General features: G+C 44.2%; 2 protein-coding genes and 1 long non-coding RNA gene across 3 annotated transcripts in view; 1 reads left to right on the top strand and 2 right to left on the bottom strand.

Moving 5' to 3' along the window:
- Positions 1-244: 244 nt before the first annotated feature.
- LOC136701571 (uncharacterized) lies at positions 245-1,968 on the bottom strand. Its single transcript, XR_010803820.1, has 4 exons — positions 1,867-1,968; positions 1,159-1,461; positions 560-658; positions 245-440 (listed from the first exon to the last, which is right to left on the bottom strand). It is a non-coding gene; the product is annotated as an uncharacterized lncRNA (long non-coding RNA).
- Positions 1,969-2,467: 499 nt separating this feature from the next.
- LOC136701456 (sterile alpha motif domain-containing protein 12-like) lies at positions 2,468-5,838 on the bottom strand. Its single transcript, XM_066676006.1, has 3 exons — positions 5,771-5,838; positions 4,110-4,252; positions 2,468-3,725 (listed from the first exon to the last, which is right to left on the bottom strand). Exons 2-3 carry the CDS (start codon positions 4,228-4,230, stop codon positions 3,586-3,588), a joined length of 261 nt encoding a protein of 86 aa, XP_066532103.1. The 5' UTR covers positions 4,231-4,252; positions 5,771-5,838; the 3' UTR covers positions 2,468-3,585.
- Positions 5,839-10,636: 4,798 nt separating this feature from the next.
- The window catches only part of scara5 (scavenger receptor class A, member 5 (putative)), a 68,312-nt gene continuing 67,355 nt past the window's right edge, over positions 10,637-11,593 (top strand). Inside the window, exon 1 of the mRNA XM_066677799.1 lies at positions 10,637-10,764. The gene's annotated coding sequence lies outside the window, so the exon portion shown is untranslated. The remainder of the gene's footprint in view (positions 10,765-11,593) is intronic.

The raw sequence follows: 11,593 nt of genomic DNA, 5'->3' as shown, positions 1-11,593 counted from the left end.
TGAAAAATAACATTATAGACACTTTTTTTATTTCTTTGTGGGGAATAAACTGGTGTTTAATAATAAAAAGGTAGTATTATGAAGTCAGTTACTAGCTTGTGTATTAATAAATCTTAACTAAGGCTTTACAATGTCTTTTCAAGGTCACTTTTTCCACATGCACGCCACACAGATCTCAAAAACATAGAAAATAACAAAAAATATATATAAAACAATGACTAAATCAAATTGTGCATGTTACAAAATACAGAGGTATGTTTTATTAGAAAATATTTCACATAAAACTTAAACCATGACCATGACTACACATAAAATATACGTGTTACATGTCTTCTGCCAATTATTCAATTATCCCAAACACAACTGTTCCTTCTTCTACTGTAGCCTCACTACTCCCTCTTCATCAACCTTGGTATAGAAGACCTTGACAGTGTCTGGAGCTGTGGTGAGGAAAATAAACATGAAAACCTCACACAGACTCTGATTTTGAAGCTGTGGTTAAATACAGATCGACAGGAAGAAGAGTGTTATTATAAGAGATTGATGCTGTTGTTTGTACCTTTCTTTCTCGTGGTGCAGTAAACCACAGCCACAACAATGTGGAGAAAGATCACAGTCACCAAGGCAAAGGGGACGAAGGGAAGAGACTGTGGAGGATCTAGAACCACAAACACAACAGCAACAATCTCATCATCACCAACAACAATATTATCATCATTAACAGCCACAACAGCAGCAGCAAAACACAGTCGACGACATCATCATTTACAACATCCACAACTGCAACAAAATAATCATCAATGTCATCATCAGAAACAATGGCATCACCATAATAACATCAAACACATCAAAATCAGCATCACCTTTAACATCAATAACAATATGAAAATATATAGTTTATCAAACAAGACTATTGTTTATCAAATCTACAAAATACATCAACATCAACAGCAACTACATTGTTATCAACTTTAACAACATCAACACAATCATCAGCAAAAGCATCAACAACAAGATCGTCATCAGAAACAACAACGACAACATCAGATTTAACAGTTAGTTCAACAAGAACTCGTATAGAGTTAAATAGATAATAATGCAGTGAGTAATTTTATTAATATAATGTGAAAATACATCGAATAAAAAGCAGTGTTTTACCTTCAACAGCGAGTGTGATGTCTCTCATCTTATTTCCCCCGATGTCACACCTGTAAACTCCTGCATCTTTTTCAGTCAGCTGTGAAATCCAAAGAGAGAGATTTCCTGGCTGTTTCTTATCACCCACCTGAACTCTGTTTCTGTACTCGTCTCTCTCACTGGAGACCTCTTCCCATGTCTTTTTTAATTTTGTCCATTTAATAGTGTCAGCTTTGGTTTGGAGTTCAGTGCAGTAACAGGGCAGCAGCACTGACCCTCCTGATTGTGCTGTGATTTGAGCTGGTACTTTTTTTAAAGTGCAGCCTACGGAAACACACATCAATAAATAGTTTAATGTTTTATCCATTATGACAAAGACACTTGATCTAACACAACAAAGTTTATGCATTGTCCATTTTTTTAGTAGGAGTATTATGACTGTGGAGCATTGTGGGACACCAGGAATACATTGTTTTTTTTCTAGGTTTTAATTATTTTATAACATACACAAAATGATTTACAGATGGGGATCGAACCGGCGATGTTCCAGCCCCAAACCCACTGAATACTTCTCTAATCTTTAGGCCATTGCTCTGCAACTGTTTATTAACAAATGTGGTGTTTTTTGTGTTTTAACACTTTATTATTCATAGACACTTCAAAACATAGGTCCAGGGTAAACTGAAAGTAATGGACTTCATAAAAGAGGAGAGAAAGCAGTGGACTCACCTTCAGTGAAGTGAAGCGCTGTAAAGAGAAGAAGAGCACACTGCTGTATTCTTACTGAGGACTCGTTACAGAATTACAACGAGGGTCTACTGTAGCTCTGAACCTGAGAACTGTGTTCTAAAGACTTCACTAAAACCGTGTGAAACTGGAACTTCATGCACCACCTCGTCATGTGAACGATTAACCAGTGAGTGAAAGAGGAAGGAGAATGTTGCACAAGAGCAGCATGGGACTGAGGCCCTTAAGGAAACATGTTAATATATATATATATATATATATATATATATATATATATATATATATATGGTTTCCTCCCACAGTCCAAAAAACACATGTTGGTAGGTGGATTGGCGACTCAAAAGTGTCTGTGAGTATGTGTGTGTGTCTGTGTTGCCCTGTGAAGGACTGGCGCCCCCTCCAGGGTGTATTCCCGCCTTGCGCCCAATGATTCCAGGTAGGCTCTGGACCCACCGTGACCCTGAACTGGATAAGCGGTTACAGATAATGAATGAATGAATGAATGAATGAATATATAATTTTTATTTATTTATTTATTGAGCAAGATCCGGTCAGCCTAGAATCCAGCCCTCTGTCCAATCACAGTAAAGTTTACACAACCCAAGTTGCCAGGTATAGCAAATAAAAACAGCATGCTACAGTCATGTTATGTCCAGAAACATATGTAATTTCTGAAAAACTATAAAACTACAAATGTATGTGTTTGGAGAAATGTGTAAACTCTGTGGTCTGTGTGTTTTAGAGGAATAAAGTAAGTATTTAGAGCAGATTATTGAATGTAAAACAATTTACTGCATTTCAGTCATGGAACAATTACAGGAGAAAATCTTATCTTATCTCATAATGGAAGTTAATGGAACCAGATGTTCTCCTGAGGAATTTTTGGAGCAGGTTTATTAGTCAGTTCACTGTGAAATTTTAAGCATGCAATAAGTAGTGAAGGTTTGAAACTGCATATAAAAATATACATACAGTAATAACAACATTAAAGTCTTGTCCAAAACATGTTCTTTTTCTACTGATGCCTCACTCCATCTCCTCCAACGTTGCTGTAGATCACTGAGGCTGGGTCTGGAACTGTGGTGAAGGAAAGCCTCACACAGACTCTGACTTCAGTTGTATGTATAGCACATGGAATAAGATAATTATGTTCAAATTGTCAAGTCGGAATGTGCCCTAATTTTAAAAATCTTCTTGTTCAGTAACACACACTGTTTTTAAAGCTGGCGTGTGAATCCAAGACCCAGTATATATATATATATATGTGTGTGTGTGTGTGTGTGAATAAAGATTCTAACAATGAGACCCTGTTGTATCTTCCTCGCACATTTCTGCATCCAGACACTTTTTTTTTAATGTTGTGCATCAAAATATACAGCAGAACCATTCCCAGTAGCTCCACTACAGCAGACACAATATTCCCATATCCAGACAAACCGGACAACTGCGATTATGCTGAATTATGGTCCATGGTTAAAAACGCAAACAAAGGGCCGCTCCTCCAGCCCTCCACCCAAAACATGAACTGGACTAGAGTTAACATGTATGATGTAAAATTCTTGAAAAATAATAATAAAAAACATATACAAAGATAAAAATATAGTCTTTCTGAGAGCAGTGGTCAGTCTGAGGGAGCTTTGTCATCTGGAGAACCATTGTTGAGTTCTATGTTCAAGTTCATTGATGTTCCCCAGTTCCCAGCTAGTAGTAGATGTTGTTGAGGTTCTCCAGTTCCTCCTCGATCCTGAGCAGAAGAACGTCCTGTAGAAACTCCTGCTGGAACTTGGGTTCCACTCCCAACCTGCTCAGCTGTTCCTTCCTCATCCTCAGTAGCACTCGACCTAGAGAGAGAGAGAGAGAGAGAGAGGGAGAGAGAGACAGAGAGAGAGAGAGAGAGAGAGAGAGGGAGAGACAGAGAGAGAGAGAGAGAGAGAGAGAGAGAGAGAGAGAGGGAGAGAGACAGAGAGAGAGAGAGAGAGAGGGGGGGGGAGAGAGACAGAGAGAGACAGAGAGAGAGAGAGAGAGAGAGAGAGAGGGGGAGAAAGAGACAGAGAGAGACAGAGAGAGAGAGAGAGAGAGAGAGAGAGAGAGAGAGAGAGAGAGAGAGGAGAGTTAACATGGTGCTATTACATCTCTTCTTAAACAACGGCAAGGGAACAAGATAATTAAATGGTGGCCACAACTTATATACAGACAAAACCATCAGAGTTGGCCCTGAGCGGTACCTGAGATGGCGTGCTTGGCGATCGCCTGCTGCAGAGCCCGGGGATGAGTAGGGTATCGCTCTCTGACCCAGTCAAAGACCTCCGCCACCGTCCAGTAGGACACTCTCTTGGAGACCACCATTCTGAGCTCCTCCCCTTTCAGCCTGGGAATAGCAAAGTACATGCTATAATCCCTCAGTCTTCTCTGCATATGAACACAGTAGTGATCCCAATATCATGCCTTCTCTGTCCAAACGTTAGTGAATACACTTTATACTCAGTTCAGACGCTTTTAGGTGCATCAATGCGGCTTGTGTAATCTCCACAGAACAGCACAGGGCACTAGAATGGGGCACACTGCAGCAAACACTGGGTGAGGGTGTGAGTGATTGGGTGAGTGTGTGAGTGAAAGGGTGAGTGTGTGAGTGAAAGGGTGAGTGTGTGAGACTGTCCACAGGTGTGAGTGTGTGAGTGAAAGGGTGAGTGTGTGAGTGACTGGGTCAGTGTGTGAGTGACTGGGTGAGTGTGTGAAACCGTTCACAGATATGAGTGCGTGAGTGACTGGGTGAGTGTGTGAGGCTGTCCACACGTGTGAGTGTGTGAGTGACTGGGTGAGGGTGCACTGGGTGAGGCCCCCTGTTCAAAGGGAAGGTCGGAACAGCACTGTCTCCTCCCTCAACCTCTCAGCATCCACAGCTGAGGTGCTCGGAGGTAGCAGCCTGCCACTCCAAGTGTGTGTGTGTGTGTGTGTGTGTGTGTGTGTGTCTGTTCTTGTTGCCTTGTGTGTGTGTGTGTGGGTGTGTTTTTACAGCCACAGATGGTTTAAATGCAGAGGCCAACTTTCATTGTTCTCTTGTGCAGTGATGATAATGATTTAAAAAAGATGCTAACAAACTAATATCACATTGGCTCCATAGACATCTATGTAGTGCTTTTATTTGTCTTCCCTGAGGTTCTTCACTGGGGGTCTTTTCTATTTTTTGTTTTATTAATATTACTATAGTCTTTTCTACAGAAAAATGTAGGCTACTAGCACTACTGAGGGCAAACCTCAGACATAGCGCTTCTACTTCTAATGTCAGTGTCCCACCTAGTGGCAGTCGAAGGTAGTGCGCCACTAAGAGTGCCTCCAAAGTTTGAGGCCACCCTGCTTTGCTCTGAAGTCCTCCCAATGAAGTCGTGTTGGGTTGTACTCAGGAGCTTTTTAACCCAGCCTTAAGGGATGCTGTTTTGGGGAGAATTATTGTCTACAAACGAGAGGGGCTCAGTTCCCCCACCTCAGCACAATCCAGCTTTGGGTTTATACCCTTCACAATCAAGTAGAACGAGCTTTAAAACTGTGTGCAGTTGCAAAATAGGATGAAAAAACTTGCTCAGTAAAAAAACAAGAAGTGTCCGGGTGTGTCCCCAAACTTTTGGCTGTCAAAGTCCTAGCTGAACTCAGTGTGTTATGGTTTCTATTCATTCGGATGTATGTGTTAAAAGTGCCCATAAGACGGTGTGATGTATTTGTTTCCCCACTTGTCTGATTCAGACGATGAGCCGAGTGTGGTCATTGTAAACAAGGGAAAGATTAAGATTAAACAGAGCAAGAGATAAAGCCTAAAACGAGACTAAAACTACGATACTGTCCTGTGATGGACCTCCGACTGTTCGTACAGTTTTAATGTAGTGTCACTTACCTCAAAGTAGACTTTCAAACCCCTCACCGGCTCAGACAGAATATCTCTCCCCTCTCTCTCTCTCTCTCTCTCTGTGTGTGTGTGTGTGTGTGTGTGTGTGTGTGTGTGTGTCTATCTGTATCTCTCTCCCCCTCCCGGTGGAATGTGCTCTGTCTTACCTGAGGCGTGTTGTGGCATGAGAAGGACCGTCCAAAAATTGAACACTCCATAATCCACCGGCTGTGTCTAATATCACTAAAGCTGCCTTCAAGTGCTCATCAGATGTTCTTTCTCTACTTCTCTCTTGCAAAACCATCATAATGGCACTCCGGCCGGCCGGCATAACCTAGCGTTTTTCTCGCTGCCGGGTAAGCTGGATGAATTAAAAATCTGGACCCTCACACAGAGCTGGCTCAGGGACTGTAATTTAATGTGCTTCACTGAAACGTGGCTAAGGGACGATGTGGGGGACAGCGTGGTGGAAATGGAGGGACGAACGCTGTTCAGAGCTGACCAGTCAAGCGTGACTACGGGCAAGACCCGCGGCGGAGGAAACTGTATCTACGTAAACAAAGCGTGGTGCACGGACTCTGTTGTTGTGGAAACCCCCTGCTCTGCAGACCTGGAGTTCCTGATCATTAAAAGCAGACCCTTCTACCTGCCCCGTGAGTTCAGCTGTATTGTTTCAGCCGTAGTCTACGTGCCTCCTGACGCTAACTCGGCTATGGAGTGTCTCTGTGCTTCTATCACCAAATTGCAAAATACACACCCGGACGGAGCTTTTATTGTATCAGGAGATTTCAACCACTCTGATTTAAAATCTGGACTAATAAAATTTTCACAAAAGACAATAATAACATTCCCTAATCAGAAGCCCTGGATGAACAGAGAGGTTCGCACTCTGCTCAAAGCCAGAGATGTTGCCTTCAGATCAGGAGACAGGGAAGCATACAGCTTGGCCAGAGCTAACCTGAGGAGAGGAATAGCTATAGTCAAGCACTGCTACAAATGCCGGATTGAGGAGCACTTTACCTCCTCTGACCCTCGGCGTATGTGGCAGGGAATTTACACCCTGACCGATTATAAACCAGCCAACTCTGTTCCATCTACCAACAGTGCTTCACTCCCTGATACGCTGAACAACTTCTACGCTCAGTTCGACCAGGGCAACAAGATATCTTCAATAAACCATCCTCCACCAGACCACAACCTACTTGTACTTTCCACTTCGGACGTCAGTTGCATGCTGAGCAGAGTGAATGCACGAAAGGCAGCTGGCCCTGATGGTGTACCTGGCCGTGTGCTAAGAGCTTGTGCTGTGGAACTTGGGGGTGTCTTTACTCACATTTTTAATGTTTCGCAGCTGTACCATCCATCTTTAAGTCCGCCACCATTGTGCCTGTGCCTAAGTACTCTACTGCTTCAGAGTTAAATGACTTTCGACCTGTTGCACTCACCCCAATATTTTCCAAGTGCTTTCCCAAGTGCTAGTTCTTTCTCACTTGAAACCCTGCCTGCCTGCTATGCTGGACCCACACCAGTTTGCCTATCGTAGCAACAGATCCACCGAGGACGCTATCTCAACAGCACTACACACTGCACTAACCCACCTGGACTGTCAGAACTCATATGTGAGAATGCTGTTCATCGATTTTAGTTCTGCATTCAACACAGTGATTCAGTCTATGCTGATATCCAAACTCAACCAACTGGGTATCAGCACATCACTCTGCCACTGGATTTTAGACTTCCTGTTTAACAGACCCCAATCTGTTAGATTAGGCAGCTTTCACTCATCAACCATCACCTTAAACACTGGCGTTCCACAAGGTTGTGTTCTGAGCCCGATTCTGTACTCTCTCTTCACCCATGACTGTGTACCTGCCTATGGTTCAAACACCATAGTCAAATTCACAGATGACACCACGGTGATAGGCTTGATTACAGATAATAATGAAACAGCCTACCGAGATGAAGTACAGCATCTGTCCTTGTGGTGCCACAACAATAACCTGGTACTAAACACACTCAAAACAAAGGAGATCATCATGACTTCAGACGGAATAGGAACCAAGCTCACGCCCCCATTTACATCAACGGAACTGCAGTGGATCAGGTGCCCAGTTTCAAGTTCCTTGGTCTCCACATTTTCAATGATCTCACCTGGTCCTTGAACTCCTCCGTCCTCATCAAAAAGGCGCAGCAGCACCTCTATTTTCTTTGGAGTCTGAAGAAAGCTCACTTGTCTCCCAGGATACTAGTGAACTTTTACCGCTGTACCATCGAGAGCATACTTACCAACTGCATCTCTGTATGGTACGGCAGTTGCTGTGCTGCAGACCGCAAAGCTCTCCAGTGGGTGGTAAAAACAGCGCAGCGCATCATAGGCACCGAATTACCTACCATCGAGGACATCTACCACAAACGCTGCCTGGGCAGGGCAAGAAACATCGTCAAGGTCGTCACCCACCCAAATCATGGACTTTTCAGCCTTTTACCATCTGGCAGACGTTACTGGAGCCTCCGTTCCCGCACTAACAGGCTTCGTAACAATTTTTTTTCCTGAGGCTGTTATCCAGATGAACACTATTCAGGCACTTTAAACAAACATTGCACAATCATTACATTGCACCTTCTGTAAAGTTGTATTTAATTTATCCCTCAGTACTTAATGCATCACCTACACAATGTTACTTTGTTTACATTTTTTTTATTTCAGTATGTTTAAATGGTTACTTAACTTCCATAATCACAATGTCATATCACAACTGCACTTTAATCACAATCCATAATCATAATGTCATTTCACAACTGCACTTTATGTAAATAATCACAACTGCACTTTATGTAAATTATGTAAATAATGTTATATATTGCACTTCTGGTTAGATGCTAACTACATTTCATTGGCCCTGTACTTGTACTCTGCACAATGACAATAAAGTTGAATCTAATCTAATCTAATCTAATCTAATCTAATCTAATCTGTGTGTCTGGAGACATGTGGACACCATATATGTAATTCTTAATATAGCAGCAGGTAGTGTCTCTATCACACAGCTTCAGAGACCTGTAGGTTGTGGGTTCGAGTCCCGCTCCGGGTGACTGTCTGTGAGGAGTGTGGTGTGTTCTCTCTGTGTCTGTGTGGGTTTCCTCCGGGTGACTGTCTGTGAGGAGTGTGGTGTGTTCTCCCTGTGTCTGCGGGGGTTTTTTCCGGGTGACTGTCTGGGAGGAATGTGGTGTGTTCTCCCTGTGTCTGCGTGGGTTTCCTCCGGATGACTGTCTGTGAGGAGTGTGGTGTGTTCTCTCTGTGTCTGCGTGGGTTTCCTCCGGGTGACTGTCTGTGAAGAGTGTGGTGTGTTCTCCCTGTGTATGCGGGGGTTTTTTCCGGGTGACTGTCTGGGAGGAATGTGGTGTGTTCTCCCTGTGTCTGCGTGGGTTTCGTCCGGGTGACTGTCTGTGAGGAGTGTGGTGTGTTCTCCCTGTGTCTGCGTGGGTTTCCTCCGGGTGACTGTCTGTGAGGAGTGTGGTGTGTTCTCTCTGTGTCTGCGTGGGTTTCGTCCGGGTGACTGTCTGTGAGGAGTGTGGTGTGTTCTCTCTGTGTCTGCGTGGGTTTCCTCCGAGTGACTGTCTGTGGGGAGTGTGGTGTGTTCTCTCTGTGTCTACGTGGGTTTCCTCCGGGTGACTATCTGTGAGGAGTGTTCTCTCTGTGTCTGCTTGCGTTTCCTCCCAGTGACTGTCTGTGGGGAGTGTGGTGTGTTCTCTCTGTGTCTGCGTGGGTTTCCTCCGGGTGCTCTGGTTTCCTCGATAAAAGTGTACGTGTGAGTGTGAATGTGTGTGTGTCTGTGTTGCCCTGTGGAGGACTGGCACCCCTGCAGGGTGTATTCCCACCTTGAGCCCAATGATTTCTGGTGGGCTCTGGACCCATCGCGACCCTGAACTGGATAAGGGTTACAGACAATGAATGAATAAATGAATATATATATTCATTTATTCATTCATTGTATATATATATATATGATATATACATAATTTTATTTATTTATTTGTAAACCTTATAGTCTTCCAGGAAATCTTTACTGTAGATTTTGCAACATTGCCCTGAGGGCATAATACAATAATACAATTAAATTAATACATTCCACAAAAATGTTTTACACTTCTATTTGTACTCCTGTATTAAACAGTTGTGTCCAACTTAACGAAACTGCTGAGTGCCTCCTTTATAGGTGGCACGTATTCAATGCACAAATGGAAGAAATCTGATTGACTTTAATAGAAAACAGCTGAATAAATTCAGCAGAACTGTTTACAGTCAGTGTACGTTTCGCAGTGCTCTGTAATTGCCCCTCTTGGCCAGTAGAGGGCACACAATCCCTTTATAAACAACAACAACAAGCCAGAAGTGTCTGTCCAAGCTCTTGCCCTGAGAGAAGTGCACACTAGAGCTGTCAGAATGAAGATGTGACGTCGTGGGGAGGTGATTAAAGGACCTTTCTGATGAACTTTTGTCTGATGACAAAATGACCCAGCGTCAGTGCTGATGAATGGCAAATCTGAGCGACTTTCCACGAGCTCACACCCGAACCGTGGACGTTAATTAACTGTTATCTGTGTCGACTGTAAAGATCCGCGTTGTGGTCACGTTGTTACCGAGATAACTCGCGCCCAGAGGGGAAGGAACGTGTTTAGTTTGGGCTTAAGTTATCCACCTCTACTCAGAAAACCCCTGCTCTGCGTTTCCACGGCACAGTGAAGTGGATGACGTCACGTGGATGCAGGGACTGGAGTTTGGAGGCGGACTTTTCGACTGGACCTGCATCAGAGAAACAACAGGAGAGCATTCTCTCTCTCTCTCTCTCTCTCTCTCTCTCTCTCTCTCTCTCTCTGTGAAGAGAAGAGGTTGGATGAGAGAGAGCTGCAAAGCGAGGCTCTGCCACAGAGTGGACGCTGCTGGACAGAAGAGGGATGTTAGTGGACACTTTGAGCATCTTCTGAGCTGAAATCTCCTCGAGGTGAGTGTCTGTGTGCACGTGAATGTGGTCTGGACTGGTTTTGAGGAAGGTTTTTTGGGTCATTTTTGCAGTTGTTTACACTTTTCTAAACCCTACACCTGCAGTTCTCAGGGTCAGGTCAAACTTTGTTACACCGCAGCTAACACACCACCGTGGGGCTGATATGGGGAGCCCAGGCAGGGTCCAGTGTGATGTGTCCATGGGGTTACAGGTCGGTCCCACATACGGATGTCCTTCAGGGTCAGTGATGGGACCAGGATGCGTTAAACATAGGGTCCACACAGGCAGCCCACCTGGAAACACACTTTCGAAAGTGGAAAAAAAACCACTATAGGCCCGTGTTTGACTTCATGGGTCCTTGTTTCCACATTGGCTGTCCCAGTAATAGCTCATGTACCGACCCACCCAGGTACCAGTTAGCCCATGTACTACCCCTGTGGGCTCCACTAAGGTGGTCTAAAGGGGTGTGTATTCTGTTCTGGGAGCAGTAAGAATGACCCATATTGTCAGCATGGAATTATGGGGTGCTCTGGAGCAGCTGCACATGAGTCCAATGCCAGGTGAAGGCTAGAGGTGTGGGGGCATTCTCCAGAGTGATGGAGCTCCAGAAGGTGTTGTTTATAAGGGTGTGTTGGAGCGCTGCTGTGACGTGTTGTGGTTTAGTGGTGTTTAGTTGTGCTCTCGTGGCTGTGTTCCATCAAATCCTCACAGAAGAGTGAAGGAGAAAGGACACTGTGTACTGCTAAGCTCGCGTGTTGTCTGTGGTGGGGCCTCTTCTGTCTGAGCGTCACATGCTGAGGTTGTGCAATGTCGGTCATGAGTGAGTTCA

This window comes from Hoplias malabaricus, chromosome 7 (genome assembly GCF_029633855.1).
Source record: "Hoplias malabaricus isolate fHopMal1 chromosome 7, fHopMal1.hap1, whole genome shotgun sequence".
NCBI classification, from domain to species: Eukaryota; Metazoa; Chordata; class Actinopteri; order Characiformes; family Erythrinidae; genus Hoplias; species Hoplias malabaricus.
The sequence above is the reverse complement of the archived record's forward strand: the minus strand, read 5'-3'. Positions and strand labels throughout refer to the sequence as shown.

Bases quoted from the DNA above. Each gene is read 5' to 3' on its own strand.
- LOC136701456 (XM_066676006.1), bottom strand. From the start codon at position 4,230: ATGGTGGTCTCCAAGAGAGTGTCCTACTGGACGGTGGCGGAGGTCTTT. The intron at 3,726-4,109 runs GTACCGCTCAGG...CTCTCTCTCTAG, and splicing joins CGCCAAGCACGCCATCTCAG to GTCGAGTGCTACTGAGGATG.